General features: G+C 52.3%; 4 protein-coding genes across 4 annotated transcripts; 2 read left to right on the top strand and 2 right to left on the bottom strand.

The window, feature by feature from the left end:
* Positions 1–565: 565 nt before the first annotated feature.
* J4E93_001010 (uncharacterized protein) lies at positions 566–2,501 on the bottom strand (the record flags this gene model as incomplete). Its single annotated transcript, XM_049338966.1, has 5 exons — positions 566–1,426; positions 1,476–2,000; positions 2,051–2,195; positions 2,349–2,362; positions 2,424–2,501. 5 exons carry the CDS (start codon positions 2,499–2,501, stop codon positions 566–568), a joined length of 1,623 nt encoding a protein of 540 aa, XP_049204851.1.
* A 1,784-nt stretch (positions 2,502–4,285) lies between these two features.
* On the bottom strand, positions 4,286–7,796 carry J4E93_001009 (uncharacterized protein; the record flags this gene model as incomplete). Its single annotated transcript, XM_049338965.1, has 3 exons — positions 4,286–6,427; positions 6,475–6,734; positions 6,785–7,796. 3 exons carry the CDS (start codon positions 7,794–7,796, stop codon positions 4,286–4,288), a joined length of 3,414 nt encoding a protein of 1,137 aa, XP_049204850.1.
* A 1,024-nt stretch (positions 7,797–8,820) lies between these two features.
* On the top strand, positions 8,821–9,950 carry RHO2 (Rho GTPase; the record flags this gene model as incomplete). The annotated part of the gene is made up of 3 exons (XM_049338964.1): positions 8,821–8,861; positions 9,323–9,401; positions 9,459–9,950. 3 exons carry the CDS (start codon positions 8,821–8,823, stop codon positions 9,948–9,950), a joined length of 612 nt encoding a protein of 203 aa, XP_049204849.1.
* Positions 9,951–14,747: 4,797 nt separating this feature from the next.
* J4E93_001007 (uncharacterized protein) lies at positions 14,748–17,447 on the top strand (the record flags this gene model as incomplete). Its single annotated transcript, XM_049338963.1, has 2 exons — positions 14,748–14,788; positions 14,849–17,447. The coding sequence occupies 2 exons, from the start codon at positions 14,748–14,750 to the stop codon at positions 17,445–17,447; spliced, it is 2,640 nt and encodes an 879-aa protein (XP_049204848.1).
* Positions 17,448–18,329: the final 882 nt, after the last annotated feature.

The raw sequence follows: 18,329 nt of genomic DNA, 5'->3' as shown, positions 1-18,329 counted from the left end.
AGAAGACTTCCAACTGTCGTGAGGCACTGTGGTAACAAACCAGGCACCTGCCACTGCAATCCACGACTGTGCACAAGTTACCCGATTCGGACATGCCCACGAAAACCAAATACAGCACAACACCACCGACAAAGCTCAAATCGTACTGAACAGGTGCTCCAGATATCAGACGTTACATTGTGACCTTCAGATTGATCCTGCCGTAGTCTTTAAACGGAAATCACGTAGTCATCTTTCTCTTGGAGAGAGGACGGATGGTGGGTGTAAAACACCCATCACGGCACCCATCGAATCAGCCAAAGAATTAATCAACCACCACCCTCACAAAATCATACCCCAAAGTTGCACAGATCAATGAATTTCGCTTTTACCCATCTAATCTACCCTTACTAGCAATCATCCCGTTCGTTCATTCATCCATCTCTCCATCCCAATAATAAAACTCGCCTCCATCCTCTACTATATGCATGCTGAGGCTAAATGAGGCGTACAAGCGATGCAAGAGCATGAGAATCCATGTGCCCGAGACTAATATCATCAACAGCTCTATTCCCACGAACAACTCCTAGTTGCTACCCGCAGCCTTCACAAGCTCACTAACCTTCCTCGCAAGGTCATCAGCCTCTGCCCTCGTCTCAGCCTCAGCATACACGCGAACGGCGTCTTCCGTTCCAGAAGCCCTCGCAAACGAGCGACCTTGGCGCACCTTCTGCACTTCCTTGTCGATCTGCGACTGGAGACCCTCTGGGCTGGTGAGTTTGCGTTCGGCATCTGTGGTCTTGAAGATGGTGCGGTCGTTGACAAGGACTTTGAGAAGACGGTTGGGCAGGTCGCTGTATGTTGAGAGCCATTCTTGGCAGCCCCAGTGCTTGTGCGCGAGGACGACTTCGACGAGGAGGAAGTCGGAGAGGGCATCGCCGACGGACTGGTTGATGAGGTTGATGCAGGCGCGCAGGACGTCGAGGGCTTCCTTCTCGCCGGGGTTGCGGGGCTCGTGCTTTTCAATCGTGTCGAGGGTGTCGTGCGAGAAGATGACGGTGCCGTGGCCGTTGGCTTCGAAGTAGACGCCAATGTCGAGCTTTTCGGCTGCGTGGTGCAGGTACTTCACGCCGGTGGGTGTGCAGTCGACCTTGAGCTTGAGGTTGTCTTCGACGTACTTCGTGGCGGCGCCGTTGGCGTAGGCGGTTTGCACAACTCCGATCTTGAGCTTGTCTGCCAATCCGCTTTGACGGACGGTGTCGCCGAGGAAGGAAGCTACGAGAGTCGCGATGCGGTCACCGTCGAGTAGTCGGAAGACGTTCTTCTCGTCTTTGAAGTAGTACACTACACGATCAGCGTCACCGTCGAGCGAGCAGCATCGGTCGCCGGGTCCAGCCTTGGACGAAGGGGGCGCGCGCTGGTTGGTCTTGACGTAGTCTGCACCGCACTGTTCGCGAATTAGCAATCTTCCATCACCTGTAGATATGTTTGCTTACGTCGACGTTCAGGCTCTCGGGCTTGATGACGTTGTCGTTGATGACAGAGATCTCAAGACCGCCTTCTTCCTTGGTGGGGAGGTACTTGATGAGCTCGTTCAACTTCGGTCCACCAACACCATTGGCACCGTCGACGGTCAGGCTACCAGAAGGCTTCTTTCCACGGAGTGCAGTCTTGAAAGCCGCGCCGAACTTCTCGTAGTAGCCCTTCTCGGTAGGTATGCCGTAGGCCTCCTTAGTACCTTCGGTGTTTAAGCACCTAACCATGTAGTGTAGTTGTGGCGTGGTGAGAAAGCCGTAATCCTTGACTTCAGCACCGGCGCTGTTCAAGCCATCAACGAGGCATCCGAGAAGCCTTGAACCCGAAGCTCTTGTGTCGCGAGCTACGACAACGCGCGCGGGTATGCTGAGGTCGATCTTATTCTGGGCGGCGATTTCGCGGTAGTATTTCGAGACGTCTTCGGGGGTGGCCTTGTTCGCCATCTCGGTGCTGATGACCTCCCACTCCTCTTGCAGCATGTTACCCTAGACAGTCGTTAGCTCAATCCTCCCTCATATTGGAAAAGGAAAAATACCATTGGCTCAACGAGCTTTACGCCATTGTCTTGAGGAGGGTTGTGCGAAGCGGTGATCATGACACCAATCCATTTGCCCTTGAGCGCCCGCGAGCGCAGCGCCGCAATGAGACCAACGCGAGTGAGGACGGAATCGAGGACATCACTGATATGGTAAGCGTAGTTCAGGCTAATTGTGCGTGACGCGAGTTGGCGTTCGCGGTAGTGGTGGGAGGGTCGCCAGCTGCAGCGCGCGCGGAGAGGTGCTCGATAGCTGGCACCGTGGCCATCTATCGTATAAATGCAGGGAATAGCTTACGCTTTTGTTCGGAACTAAATTCTCTGTTAGCATCCGAATGCTTCAATCTCTCTCATTGTCCTCTCCTGAACTTACACCAGCAGTTCCGTATGTGTATTTGAGGCCCTCTGGCGCAGGGTGCTTTTGCGCAGCGTCGGCGATGGGGTCAGACATGATGTGTGTGATGTGCAAGCGAAGGGTACGGAGATATGAATGGTACAAAGAAAACGGATGGTGTAAAGTAGATGTTTCAATTGAAGCGAAAAAAGACGTAGAATGTTCGGCGTTGTAGCAAGCTCAGGTATGAGGCTCTCACGACCCCGCCGGCGGACACACGCTAGCAGGGATGCTAAACGCAGGGATGACGATGCAGGACCGACGATGATGATGCGTACCTGGCTAACCACGTTTTTACCAGCTTCATCCTAGTAATAGAGTGAGAAAACACCGTCATTCGCCATCGCTTCGACCAATTTTTGAGGCTGCGCGAACTCAGTTATCTGGTTTACTACTCAATGTAACGTCATTGAGGTGGTCTGGCCAGATGCCTCTTCTGAGGTGGTGGCATGTCGCAATTGCGGGGTTTTGTGACACTGGTACGAGGCGGCGTGCTTGACCGCTCCTCTCACAACGTTGCCACAACGTGCTGTGTTCCGGTGTACTGGGTGGGGATCGTCCGACACTACCCGTCCTCGCAGAACGACGTCGAACCTAATGTATTAATTGTCGTCTGTCTTCAACAGAACTCAAGGTGGTCTTGACATCTTGGTTTCAACAGGTTTTCCTGTTGTATCCTAGACGTAATTCAATCAAAGCTGTTGGGAGATGCGAAGTGCTTCACAGCTCTGTATTTAGTTGGGTATTATGTCATTGCTCTTAATATTGAAGATTAGTATTCTGATGCTGCATGTTTAGTTGTCATATTATCGCTCTCCATAGACAGATTGATGTTCCGAAGCCTGCATATTTAGTTCTTATATTATTGCTCACGATAGAAAGATTACTATTTTCATTCGGAGATATGACTATCGTTGCGACTATCCCGACGTCGAGACAAGCTTTGTTCTGAAGACTAATGTGTTTAAAGGTTTATCTGTGAGTAAACGTAAGTAAACGTGTAATGTATTGCTATTTCGATCTTTTCAAGCCGAACAAAAGCTGCAACGACTAATTACGGTAGCACTTCAAACAATGCCAACAACAGCATGACATTGCTACGATACAAGCTATCGTGAGAATGTCAATTTACGTTTTACCATGCTATTGAATCTTCTTGGGTGTTGCAGATAGCGATTGATCGCACGCGAGTTGTCACTAGACATCTAAGAGTGCCTAGTACTCTCTTTAGAATCGAGACGTCGCGTCGGTGAGCTGAGTGGCGATTAAGATCTGAACAACTTGAGCATACGCAATAAAGGTGAGGATGCAAGCCATCGAAAACATAATTAATCCCCGTCCTCCGGGGAAGAGTGCTTAGTACAGAATGGTAATCCATGGTATAACGAACCCCCTCTAGTACCGTCTTACTGGTACTTTGCGTATGCTGGGGTAGCTGAACATGATATAATCATGAAGATGAGTAGTTTTTATCCAAGAAAGTATCCGTCCTCAGAAGCAGTACTACTACTACTACTACTGCGTCTATTCTAGCCCGTTCCGACCTCAACATTTGAGTATGCAGGCTACTCAGAAGCAGTACGTTTCCTGCAAGACAACGTCACGTTAGCATCGTAAAGATCGGGAACATCATCGCATCACAAGATCAAAGCACATCAAAGTCCCATCATGGCACTCTCTCAGCGACTAGATTACCTCCACTTGCATCCATCAACCACAAGAGGAAGAGACTAGACTAGACCGACAACTCGTTTCCCATCTACTAAAGAAACAAGCATGAGAGAACAGTTGGCCAAAAGAAAAGAATGGGACAGTCCAACAGAACAGAAGAGACCGAAATCTCAGAAACCTTGTGGTCCCAATCCAGGAAACCTGCCTCCAAACCCACCCGCCAGAACGCTATGACCGGGAACCGGGCTACCAATCTCGCCCAAGCTAGAAGGAGGAGCCTGTATCGCACCATCACTAAACTTGATATGCGACAACCTGCCACTGGCGTCTTCTTTGTACTCCAGGCTCCCACCACCATTCGTATGCGTAACATCAAGGATATCGCACGCCTCCTTGATCTCATCCACGCTCACAGCAGGGTCCATAGCACCGCGCGAAGCCTCGACTTGGCGATGTACTTCCGACGCATCGACGTAGCCGTCTGCGTCGGAGGCGCGGGGAGCGAGGGTCTTGCATGCGGCGCAGATGGTACGGCGGAGCCAGACTATGCGCTGCTCGTTCGCGTTGCGCTCGAGGGTGCGCGTGGTGTTCATGGAAAAGGGGCTGTTGAAGATGTTGGAGGTGGGCGAGTTGCCCCAGTTGGCTCCGGAGTGGAAGCCCTGGAGGGGTGGTGTGCCCCAGATGCTGCCGCCGCCTGGCGCTCCGAACGAGCCATACTGCGACCCGGGTATGTCTGCGAAGCCGAATGAGGGCGCTCTCACTGAACCGTGTTGTTGCATGCTTGGGCGTCGATCGGGTAGTTCGGGGATGTCGTCATCTTCGTCCAGCAGCGCTTTACTGCCTAAGTGATTTGCCAGTTCGTCTACATCAGACCCCTGCTGTCCATTTTCATCGCCCGCCTTCACGCTTGAAGGGCGCTTGATAGGCGTTGGCCGTTGAATAGGCTGTGCTTGAGGACCAGTGATGGGGCTGTCGTTTGAGAGTCGTTCAAAAGACCCCGAACCCTGCCGCGAGTGCGTCGGCATGCCCATCGGGAAGGCGGAGGGCATTGGCGCAGTGAAGCCTGGAGGTGCTGGAAAACCTGGTGGTCCTTCCATCGGGAAACCACGGCCAATTGGAAGTGCACCTGGTGTGTGCATGCCAGGAGGTGGGAATCCACGGAAGCTCTGGGGCGCTGGCTGTGGGAAGAACGGTATATTCGGACGTGGTCCCATCATTCCAGGCATCATCGATCCATGACCAGGGAAGCCATTGAGCCCTGGAGGCATGTTCATACCCAGTCCTGGCGGCCCTTGCATACCTGGCGGTGGTCCCATGGGAGGCATCGGAGACGATGGCTGCCCATGCGGGGTTCCCAGACCTTGCTGTTGGATTGGCGGTTTCGTCAAAATCGACCTTGGTATCGACTGGTTTGGCAGCTGGGAGGTTGGGGATGTCGACTTGCTTGTTCCTAGCGTGGCATGAGGAGTCTTTGGCGATGAGCCGTGGGAGGTCTGGTGCGATGTTTGGCGCGGTCGGTTCGGGGTTGGAGCCTTCGGTACAGCTGGCGTGACCTGCGGGGATGGCATTCCCGTAGACGAATTCTGCTTCAGCAATTGAGGAGGCAGCGCAACAGCTACTGGCTGTGAGGCCTTTTTCGCACCCGCAATAGCGTTGTGGGCAGCTGCAGCGGCGGCTTGATCCTCCTTGCGCGTTTGGCCCTTGGTCTTCGAGTCCCGTTCCTTGCGGTCTTTGTCCTCCTGTGCCTTCTTCTCTTTTGCTTCTCTCTCCCTCGCTTCCCGCTCTTCGCGTTCCTTCCGTTTTGCCTCGTCTTTGGCCTTCTTCTCAAGGGCTTTCTGTTCGCGTGCTTTTCTCTCTGCCTCCTGTTGTCGCTCGCGCTCTTCCTGCTGTCGTTTCAGACGCTCGGCCTCCTTGCGCTGCTTCTCCTCCTCCTGGGCTTTGCGTTCAGCCTCTTTCTTCTTGCGCTGCTCTTCTCGCTTCTTCCGCTGTTCCTCTAGTCGCTTCTCCTCCGCAGCCTTGGCCTCGGCTTCCTTGGCTGCTCGTTCGGCTTCCTTGCGAGCCTCCTGTTCCGCCTTCAGCTGCCGTTGCTTGTCCTTCTTCTCCTTGCGCTTCTGGGCTTCCTTTGCTTTCTTCGCCTCTTTCGCATCTTTCCGCACATCCTCCTCTGCCAGTTCTTCGAGTAGCTTTTGCTGTCGTTCCGCGGCCACCTTTTCTCGATACGCCTGGAGTACTCTCTGCTCAAACATTCGCGCTGCGAAGATCTGGAACATTCGCCGGCCTTCCTCCATCCGTTGCTCCTCGGTCATGGCGCCCTGGGCGGGGTTAGTTGCAGGTAGATAGTTCACCCTAGAATACGCACTTCCTCATCCTCCTCGTCCTCCTCGTAGTCGTCGTCGTCGTACTCTTCCTCGTCTTCGCCCTCTTCGTCGTAGTCGTCTTCGTCGGGCGGAGGAGCGCTGTGGCTGTGGCCGCTGTAGGATCGGTGCTGGGCGCCGGGGTGAGCCTGGACTTGAGCATCTTCTTCCCGTTGCATCCTACGCTCAGCGAGCTGCTCCATCATCTCGATGAACTTCTTCCCATCGTTCTTGAGCAAATCGTCAGCAACCGTAAGTATGCCACCTAGAAGGATGAATCAGCATGCTCCCAGCACGGGTCGGGGGCGGGCATACCTTTGACCTGCAGACTGCTGCCAAACTGAAGAAAGTCTGAGGGCTCGGGCGGCGGCAGACTGCGCTCGCCTGAGCTGTAGCCGCCTTCTGACGAGATCTCGCTGTCGTACTCGGAGTCTTCCTCCTCTTCCTCGCCCGAGTCGTACTCTTCTTCGTCGTCGTCGTAGGGGCCGGGCGGGGGGTGGGGGTTCAGCATGGGGCGCGGGTGGTGAGGAGCACTGGACGCATAACCATAATTAGCCTCGGGAATGAAACTACCGACGTCTTGCTGGTGGTGCGCGTACTGCTCGAGTTCTTCGTAATATGCATCATAGAGAACCTCCAGCTCCTCCTCGATGGCGGTGCGCTTCCGCCCGCAGACGGTGCAGCTGCACGAGTGCTTCTGCTGCTCCTTCATCTTGCGCAGAACCGCCTCCTTTTCGATCTTGACGAGCGACTTGCGCTCGTCCTCGCCGAGGGACAGCCAGAACTCGCGTATGCGGTCCCGCTCGTCCTGCATCGTCGTGTTCCATATGCGGTCGCCGCGGGCGCCGGAGCGCGCGACCGAGTGGGCGGGCGACATTTGGTGGGCGGGTGCGGGGCTGAGGCGTGATGCGACGTGCTGGGTGTAGGCCAGCGGAGGGGGTGCGGAGGGCGCCTTCTTCTTCCGCCGCGTCTTCTTGCCCGCTTGGCTGCGCATTGGGGCGTGGCCGTAGCCCTGCGGGTAGTCGCCGTTTGTGCCGTACGCGTGCTCGTACTCCTCGTCCGAGTAGTACTCCCCCTCGTCGTACGCCGCCTCGTCCAGCTCCGCGTCGGCGTACTGCTGCTGGCCGGGCGGCCCTCGGGCAGGCGACACGCCATTCCGCGCGGGCGCAGGCGCAGGCGGCTCCTGTGCGGCTCGCTTGGCGGCCTCCTTCTCGCGTCGCTTCTGCTTCTTGCGGTTGACGGCGGTCGGGGTGGCATCGTGGGCGTGCGTCGCAGTGCCGTTGGGCGGCAGTTGAGCCGGGGCGGGCCCGCGTGTTCCCTGGGCCATGGGGGAGTGTGTGTATGTCGCGGTGTCCTGCTGCACGGCTGTTAGAGCGCGGGTCTGGGGAGTCGAGTGGGTGACAGCTCGGGCGATGGCGCGGGAGGGCTAGCGTACGGCCACCGGGGAGCAAAAGTGCGAGGTGGAGGTGGAGGTGGAGGAGAGGAATTGGAGGGGCGTCACGCACACCAGGGCAGATGGGGGGCTTCGTGCTGTGTCGCGGCAGACAGGCGTTCAGGCTTTGGGGTATGACGGTCGTGTGCTCGGGCTCGGGCTGCTAGCACATGCCGCGCTGTCGTAGCCTCTTGTTGATGGTCGTCGGCCCATTGTGGTACCGCGTTGCGATTCGCACCTGCCGCAGGTGCCACGTCTTGGCGTCTTCTGGAACGGAAGGAACTGGGCGAGAGGCTGTGCAGGTGCTCCGCGACGGCCATTCATTCGTATCTCAACACACTCGCTCTCGCACACCGCACCCTGACCACGCCAGTGCCAGCGTCCCCCGTCCCCAGCCCAGCCGTCTGTAGCTCTAGCTCGTGCCTGTCTCCGCTGTGATCGTCCCCAAGCTTCATTCTTAAACACCGGCCCGTCCACTTCATTACTGCACCACCGCTTTTTACTCCCATTGCACCCGTTGCTGTCACTGGACTCACGCATTACTTTCGCCTTCACCTCGACACTCACCCATCGACACTCACCACCCTTCCGCTGCTAGTCCGCTGTAGTCTGTCGCTTCTCTCCCCCCGGCGCGCCATTGACACTCGCTCGTCGCGAGCCATAACATCGCCAATCACCATTGTTGGGCCCGAGATCACCTCGCTCGCGCCATTACACTCGCATTACCCCGACAACACCCTCGACAACACTCTCGCGCAAACAAGGCTACTTCACTGTATCCTTCCACCCGCGCACCACTCCCCTCGACTTCCACGACACCACGACCGCAACTGCGAACGCGCTCCAGCCAATAACACGACCCAGCATCTCCGGACAAGACTCCCGCTGAGTGCGGCATTTCCCCAAACACACCCCCACAATGGCCCAGCAGCAGCAGAATGGCGAGCCTGTAATGCGCAGGTACGTTTGATCTTCACTTTCTGGACCCTGGTCAAAACTTATCTCATGTCGATCTCTCACGACCGTTTTCTTACGCGCGCAATTGCTTTTCCCAACGTTATTTCCTTCCGTCCGACTTTACTTCGACGACACGATATCTCTATTTCCTCCGCAATATCTCTGTCAAATTCTGCTTTACTTCTCCCTCCGCAATGGTGCGATGCATACCCAAAGCTGAGGCACCCCGGTTTGCGCCATAGCTTGCATTGGCGCACCCGGTCCGACGACACGACCAACTAAAAATAGGCCACCCTACATGTCCCCCATGTCCACTTTTTATCGACTCGCGCTCAATTCTTCCTCTTTTTGGTCATGCACTGCACTTCATCCTCTTGTTTGCGCCGACATCCACTCTCGGTCACGCCGACCCTGTCACACCATGCACCCTTCACCCACACAACATGCTGATCTTGTGCCTTTAGGAAGTTGGTCATTATTGGCGACGGTGCTTGCGGCAAGACTAGTCTTCTGAGCGTCTTCACTCTCGGATATTTTCCAACAGTACGTCCAATACATCGACCGATAGGCCGTCTCCCCAATATCCTAACCCGTCATTAGCGCTACGTCCCAACCGTCTTCGAAAACTACGTCACCGACTGTAGAGTAGACGGCAAGTCCGTGCAACTCGCCCTATGGGATACAGCCGGCCAAGAAGACTACGAGCGCCTCCGTCCCCTCGCCTACTCCAAAGCGCACGTCATTCTCATCGGCTTCAGCGTCGACTCCCCCGACTCCCTCGATAACGTTAAGCACAAGTGGGCAGAGGAGGCCCGCGAACGCTGTCCCACCGTCCCCATTATCCTCGTCGGCCTGAAAAAAGATCTCCGCGACGACCCCCTCGCACAGGAAGAAATGCGCAAGAAGAGCCTGCGGTTTACGACACCGAAACAAGGCGCCGATATGAAGGACATGATTGGTGCGAGGAAATACCTTGAATGTAGTTCCCTGACAGGGGATGGCGTGGACGATGTTTTTGAAGCGGCGACCAGGGCGGCGCTGCTGAGTGTGGATAAGAAGGAGAATCCAGGGTGCGGATGCGTTGTCCTGTGAGACTCTGAGAAATCGTTTCTCTTGCATCTTATATCTTCTTCTTATCTTCATATCACACACACTGCATTGGGCGGAGTCACGACACACTGGAGTTGGTACGATATATTTGGGGCCTTCAATTTTCAATTCTTCTTCCTTTTTTCTTCTATATGGGCGATTTACTGTTTGAGCGCTTATAACTGCATTACACCTGACCTTTTTCTATTGAGCTGGAGAGAGAAAAGACTGGCTTCTGATGCTGCGGAAACATACGTTTAGTCGGGTCTCTAGCTTTTTATCTACTCGAAAGATGTTGGCTTAATGATTGACGAGAAAGCGCCATCATCATCCACTCATTCGGCTCCTCCTTTGGCTATTAGTTGTATATTCTTGAGGTAGGAATGATGGGCACGCTCAGTAAACTAGAAGACAGTAATCTACCAATGAGATATCACACACATCATTTTGTCATCTTCTGAGAAAGGTTGACGGCAATGATGTATACGCGATGCCGATAACGACATCGACCGCCTTTTTGCTATATACATATTGTACAATCCCATCATTGCATCCACTTTCGTCCAACCCAACGCATTCTCGCAGGTCTCTAATCCCTCGTCCACCCATGATTCCACCCCTCCCTCGCCGGAAAATCCGTCTGCACCCTCCCATACTCCACAGGCACACTCCCCCAAATCCCCCTCTTCAACATCGCACTGCGATACAACCTCCCCACCTCCCTGCCCTTGCTTCCCAATCGACTCGGATCCGCGCCCCGCCCACCAGCCTCCTCTTCCTTCACCAGATTCCCGTTGTTGTCCATGAGACGCAAGTGCTCGCATGCAGATCGCATCGCCATGTATTGCCGTTCTAACTCGCGTTCTTCGGCCCAGCGACGCTTGCGCAGGAATAAGAGCCACGCGCGGTGGATGGTCCAGTGGCGGAGGGAGCGGTTGCGGGAGAAGTGGAGGGGGCGGGGGGTTAGGGGGTGGGAGAGGTGGTAGCGGATGTTTGCTTGGGGGGTGTTAGCGACGCTGTTGTGGTGATGGGAGGGTGGGTGGATTGGATCGGATGGGATGTGGCAGGTTTGATGGGGAGATAGGAGAGGAAGAGACGTACTTATCCTAGGATCATTCCCCGGTCCCTTTTTACTCCTCTTCTGCATATTCGGTGTAGATGAGAAGGCTGCTCGTTGCGACTTTTGCTGCTGCTGCTGCTGCTGCTGCTGCTGCTGTGGACATGTCCATTGTGCGGTTCTTTGCCAGATGTTTGTCGCTTGCGTGATTTGGGTGGGTTTGTAGGGTCGGAAGACCGGTCGGAATGCTGAGAGGTTCATTGTGGGTGTTGTGTGAGGCGCAATGGCGGGGGCAAGGCGGAGGTGGGTCGTTGGTGTTGGTGGTGATGGTTGGATTGGAAATTCGCGATGCGCGGAGAGACCCTTGTTCGCCAAGAGGGGCTAGTGGGTTGGGGAGGGACGACTCGAGCTCATGATGGACGTCGCACGCGACGACAACAACAACGATATCTGGACGAGCCCGGCCATGCACGGAAAATATGATTTCGAGATCTTAGCTCTGCACGACGAGATCGTCGTGATATGCATGCCAACCTCACTAATGACAATCGCCTGCACATGCGTCCAGAGCTTCTACAACACGCCCGAGACTCAAAGATATTTGAACGAGGCCGGTAATTGGAAGTCCTTTCGGAGACCAGCGCGTAAAGTATCGTCGTGAAACCCGCTCTAGGTGTCTCCAGCGTTGGAAAGACCACATCTGCTCTCACTTCGAGGGTCGGGTCGACCGCACCTGCCTCATGTGCAACAGCCGAGTAAACGTGCATCGCGTCGTCATGCCACTGACGAAACAAAACTCATCACCAGTTCTCTTACCTAGGTAGCTTCACACACGCACGAACAGTACTCACTTTCGCGCAAGTTCTACATCATCAGACCTTCAGCTGTCTTCCTTCATTCCATTACCTGCAGTTGCACTTTCCTGCCGTCGTCGCACCTACCTCAGGAACCTATACGTCAACGTCAACACCATGAAGTCTTTCACATATACTCTCTCCGCCATCCTGGCCCTCCTCACGATCACTGTGCCTGTTCTCGCCACTTCAGGGTCAAAGCCCGACAGATGCCCTCACCGCGCTGCAACCCGATGCTCGCCCGGCGGCCATGCGGTCCAGATTTGCGTCAACGGTGTTTGGCAGAGGAACTACAGGTGCCCTTATCCGCAGTGGTGTGAGAGCGCCTCCGCACACTGTATCGGACGATAGATGACTGCCAGGCAGAGATATGGTAAGCGTCGAGACTTCCTCTATAAAACATTCGCTGACTAGAAGACGCCAGTTTGAGCATGTTGTGGCATAATGGCGGCTGATGCGATGGAGCTGCTTCAATAGAGGAAGGCGGTCGAAAGTGATAGCTGTGGAATGGGTGATATCATCTGGCACCCACTGTCATGGAAAATCTGTTATGTTCACAGGGGTTTTACGAACGAGCTAGTATCCGTTTTCTTGATGGAAGAACCCATGCTCACAGAGCCAACGGATGCGTTCGCTGTACTAATTAACAAACATATCCATATTTCCATAACCTGTCACACACGTATAGCAGCATTAGATGAATATCCCTAAGATTTCATCACAGGGTACACAAGCTCTCTTTTGCTTATATCTGACTAGCTATAAACCATCGACGTGACGGCGTATGAAGTCCTAGGTGAAGGTGAAGGTGAAAGATGAGACCGCCTTACTCACCGCTTCATAATGAGCTTCGACATCTCTCCGCAGACTCGACGCTTTTAGTATTCCAGATCAAAGACGCTGCAGTTTCCCCGCTCTTACAAGCCCACTGCTCTCTCTCACCTCCATCCTGCTTCCAACTCTTCCATCTTCCGCCTTTTCCTTACCGCCCACTACGACCTCCATCCCCTCCCACATAACCATCTAAACAATAACGACACCTACCTCAATCAACACCATCATGAAGTCCCCCCTCCACTTCATCTTCCTCCTCCTCACCCTCCTCACGCTCAGCCTCCCCGCCTTTACCCACGACAACTGCAAAGACTGCAGCAAAAACGGCGCCGAGCACTGCGCCCCCAGCGGTGGCGACCTCCTCGTGTGCAAGAACCACTGCTGGCAGCCCAAATGGTCGTGCCGCAAGGGCGACCAGTGCATCATGAAGCCGGGTCCTACGTGCGTTGCCAGCGGCAAGATATGCGAGATCTGTGAGAGACAGTATAGGGATTGTCGTACGGTACGTTGATACTTCGATATTCGAATTTTTTGGATGGAGCGATGAAGGGATGAAGGAATGAAGGGATTTTGCTAATGGATGTGTTGTAGGAGGGCAGAAGGCATAGTTGCTACCAAGAGTGCTATGCGGAGTGTCGCCAGGATATTTGCAGTGCGTATGATGGGCGATGCAAGGCTTGTGACTTTGATTGCTAGGTGTTTGCTTGCATTGCGGGTGGAAGCCTGACTCTGGAGATCGATGCTGGGCTTTATGGTTAAGGATCTTGAGTCACGGAGACGGGTTTGAGATGGATGTGCGGATGTGGCGTCGAAGTTGCTGAGAGCTTTGTACCGGTATCAACGGGAATTATATGGAAACATGCGCACTGGATATCTAAGCGTCATGCATGACTTCGTGTCATAACAGGACCAATCCAAGTCCCGTGGTCCTTGTTACCCACCGAGTCATCTCACAACAGCTCAAGCTCCCATCGCCTATCCTAACAATCTACCAAAATCTACATCCAACCCCCTCACCCACCACACATCAGACTTTCCGCGTGGATGTCCTAGCTAGACGTCGGCTGTCGCGTGCTCAGCAGGCCGAGGACGGCGTTTGGGCTTACATCATGCCGCATCTCTAGTTGTGTGGATTGTGACTTGAACAACATGATCGTTGTCATAGTTCCTCTTTGAATGAGGGAGATAAAGAAGATGAAGGATTCAGTAGGAAGTCAGTGCCTTGCTGAGCCATTCGAAACCGAGGTGGGTGTTGTGGCGGGGTAGCGCGCTAATTGGGTTAGCGCACAAGCCTCGCAAACTTCATCTGAGGCATCCTCTCCTCCTCGATCACGCACCGAACATTGGAATATCGCTGCATCTCCATTGTTACCTTACGCTGAAGCTTTTATTATTACCATCGCTTATTGGTCGAGTCAAGCTCGATGCGTACATCACTCCTTCCCAAAGCGTTTGCTCGAGCGTATTGTGTTCCCTCTACTTGAATCAAGTGGCCGTATTCCTCTTACTGTCTCAATGGTTGATGGCGCTATCACAGGCTCTATCTTGACGCGCGATCCACGTTCTCTGATCGCTTTGGACTGAGCAGACCCCGCTAGCAACGACGACCTGTGGACCCAGCGGAAAGGACCACCGGAGCGTGTCCCATGCTGTTTGTCTCGTTCAAGACTTTGAAGTAGATGCTTCAGTATTGTATACACGTTGTCTTACAGGCTGGGCGAACAAGTCTTTGCCCCTTCTTTTGGATGGGAAACTACGGGGAAATTCTACCTCTGCCAGCGCAATCGCGATACGTACAACTTTCTTTCGTCTCGAGCCATTGATCGATAGACCATTTGCGAAGCGTCAAACTCATACTCCCCGGATCAAGATAGGACATCTTGTGGAGATAGTCGCTGAGACTATTTCTGTTTCAGGGTATCGAATAGGTTAAGCGCGCACAGACTCCGCGTCAGTAGCTCTCTTTTCCAGATACTCTGTAATTTCGTCCAATACTTGCGTCTACTATCTCTTCCTATTTCTGAAAGGACGCACGTTTGAGCGCCGGCGCTTATCATGGATCATCTACCATCTCTTCTAGTGGATACCTACAAACGGTATGAGTTCGCTATCTAGATCGTCTACCCAGGTTGGCTACCCACTTCCTTTCATCTCAGATACAAAAGTGGTACGCAAATTGTAGCTACTTGGCTGGCAACATCAGCCGCCAAAATCCAGTCCATTGACCACTTGTTGATCAAGAACGCACGTCTCAAGGGACAAGCTCGCGCTGCAGCCCGACAAAACGGAGTGAGCGAAGTACCTCTAAACGCATTCAAGACCTTGGTCGACATCCTTGCGAAGGCTAAGATCACTTTGCCGACCGATATAGAAGCTATTCTGTGGAGTGTCATCACCGCTCGCAAAGAATGTGCAGGGTTCTACCGAGCGAAACCAGAGCGAGAAGCTGGTGATGACATTGATGATGAAGGCCATCAGTTCTTCATCGACATCCTCGATTACTATTACCACACGCTTAAAGCGCCGACAGCAGGCAAGACCAAGGAAGAACACGAGAAAGGAGCATCTACGAATAGTCGCACATCCAACTTCTTCGAACACCTCAGTCTGGTTCAAGAGCATGCTGAGCCATCGGGCTACGTGCCTTCGGTGTCGACAGATACGCAGAGCCGAAGCTACCGTATCAAGGAGCCCGCCAACCGAAAGAGTGAAAAGGCCTTTGCGCTTTTCTGCTTCCTCAAAGATATGACAGCAATTCGTTTATTTGTCCACAAAACCTGGCGCGGATACAAGGAACGTAGCCTGGCGCTCACCACAGCAGCGACGACCGCAAATGTCGCAGTTGACATCTTGCGACGGGTGAACGAGGCCTTCCTCAAAGACTTTCCAGAATTCGAGAGCCACCACAAAGTGATCAAGTTCCTTGAGAGCTTCGAAGAACAAGGCACCAACAGCGTGACCCGGAAAGACGAGATGGGCTGGTACGATCTCGATGACTTCAAACTGTCACCCCAAACGTTTGTCTGCAAAGATACTTACAACGTATATTTTCGAGACCATCTCTTCGATCACGACGGCAAGAAGGAAGTGATGGTAGATTATCACTCTGGCAGGAAAACTGCCAGAACCGAGCAGACTCACATGAGAAGGTGCCTTAGCGTCTTCTTGAGCCTCTCTAGGTCAGCCGATGTGGGCGCATTCACACGAGACCATGATATCCTAGCTCGCGCAATTCACACCATCGATGAGGAGCAAAAAGCAAGCACTTGGATCATATTCGCACTCCAGATGTTCGTCGACATGCACCGTGAGCTTGGTGCGGAAGTGCCTCGTGCGCATAGGGATCTCCTGGATGGTAACGCAAGAATGAGTGGCGCATTGAGACGGTACATCGACTTTGCACAAAACCATGACGGCGAATGGGGCCGATATCTGTACACACAACTAGCCTCCTCGTGGCATCGCCTTCTTGAGAATCTTGAAAGGGTTGACCATGTCAGCGACACGTTCAAGATGCACAATTCGTGGCTCGGGGGAGGAACCTTGGTGGATGGCCCGTTCTACCTCGAGAACCAACCAACCTATGCTGGATGCACACTAGAGCGTTATAAGGAAGGTGTGCACCTGTTTGGTGTTGAGGCTGCAAGACATTCCGAGCAACTCCTGTTCGCCTGCCACATCTACAATGCCGGACTCAAGAACGGGCTGCTGCGACGGTGGCCTGACATGGAATATCTCATCGCCAAGCAAACCGAGACACATCTCTTCCTAGGAACCCGCCCGGTCGGTTACGAAGAGTGCGATAAGCGGCTACTTTTGATGCGAGGCTTCAGTCCCAGTGTGCTTGCCAAGTACAAGCGCGCCGGCAGGCCAATGTATGAGTTGTTCGAGACGATGGACACGAAGAAGAACCTTGGCGGCCGCAAACTGGAAATCTTCTCCGCTTTCGTTAGACAGGCTTCCGCTTTTGACGGCCTAAAGCGGGTGATGCTGAAGACGGACGAGAATGGCAAGAATAAGAACGAGCCGATCTGGCTTCTGGAGCGCGTAGTGCGACAACGGTTGGAAAACAAATCGAAGAAGTCAAAGCATGGCAAGCGTCGTAAACAGGAACTCAGTCCTCTCCAGACGCTCGAGACTTATCGAGACGCCATGAAGGAAGATGAATTCCTTCTCAACTTCGACATCATGACGCTGGACCTCATCGCCAATAAAATGATCCATGTCATCAAAGCCTGGTTGCGAGACTTTGGAGACTTGAAAGCTGGCTCAGTTCCTGGATCCAAAGTCAGTCTCAAATGTATCCGAGACATCGCAATGGCATCTGCGATCTTGTCCTCCGCAAACAAGAAGCCGGAGATATGGGAAGTCCTCGATCACATCATCAGTCGCGTCGGCAACATGTGTTACCTGCGCGCAGAAGCTCATCGTGGTACCGTAAATCTTCAGCCCCGCAACCCCGCATACGAAGGCCAGTTTCTTCCTACGGCTGCTGTCTTTGGTGGTCCGAACTCCCCCGAGGTTCCTGAGGACTGGCAGAACAAGTGGGATATCGTCGCTGGGAAGGGAGCGTATGACTACCACGTCTCTACTACGGCGCTTTTGACATCGGAGCAGAGGGCTAGGGACAAGGAGTGTAATGAGTTCTTGGAGAAGCTGATTCCGATTAATTATCCAGACTACAGCCAAGAACAAATCTGTCGGCATCTCGGAATGGAGTACAGGGATGTCACGCGATCGTTTCTCGTGCATTAACAGGAGTCTTTTTGTCTACATGTCGTCCGTCTTTTAGTAGTGCTACTACTACTACTACTAGGTCTATTCTAGCCTATTCTAACCTTAATATTTAAGTATATAGGCTATTCTTTTTTTATAAAGTAGAACTATAGTTTAGTTTAGTTAATAGTATCTTAGGTATATTTTTATAAACTATAAAGCTCTTTTAGCTATATTATAGTTATGTAAGTAGTAGTAAGTATAAAAGTAATACGCTAAACTAATTTTCTTCTTTCTATTTATTATATTACTTAGTTATAACTACTTTTAATAATTATATTATTTTATTTATTAATAGTTTATTAGCAAACTAATTCTACAGCGTAAACTAGTCTAAAAAGAGTAAGGTTTATTACTAGTATATAAAAAAATGTATTTCTAAAAAGGTTAAAATTCTATGTTTAGAGGTATAGGCGTTAGGTAAGCTAAGGCTTAAGTTCTTAGCGCTACTACCTCTAGCGTAGTTAAAGCTTTTAAAATTTAGAGTAGTAAAGTAACTATTCTATAAATACTAATGTCTACTTATACTATAGTAGAAAGAATTATAATATAATTATATATTCTTAATAGCTTATAACTAACTAAGCTATAAATTATAAAGTAATAAAATGCTAAAATCTTAGCTTATAAAATTATACTTTTATATATATACTCTTTATTCTTTACCTTTATTTTTATTTTATAGCTTATAGTAAAATTAGAAATCTAAAAACTTATTAAAAATATAAATAGTAGCTTAAATTTAATACTAAAAGCTGCACTAGCACACTAAATAAGCTCTTAACTACGTTACTACTTTTTTATAAGTTCTTCTAGCGTTAGTAAGTCTAAAGCTAATCTTATTACTAGTTATATTACCTT

The sequence above is a fragment of the Alternaria ventricosa genome, assembly GCF_023758065.1.
Source record: "Alternaria ventricosa strain BMP 2768 chromosome Unknown scaffold_1, whole genome shotgun sequence".
In the NCBI taxonomy this organism is placed as follows: Eukaryota; Fungi; Ascomycota; class Dothideomycetes; order Pleosporales; family Pleosporaceae; genus Alternaria; species Alternaria ventricosa.
This window is presented reverse-complemented; position numbering and strand designations above follow the sequence as displayed.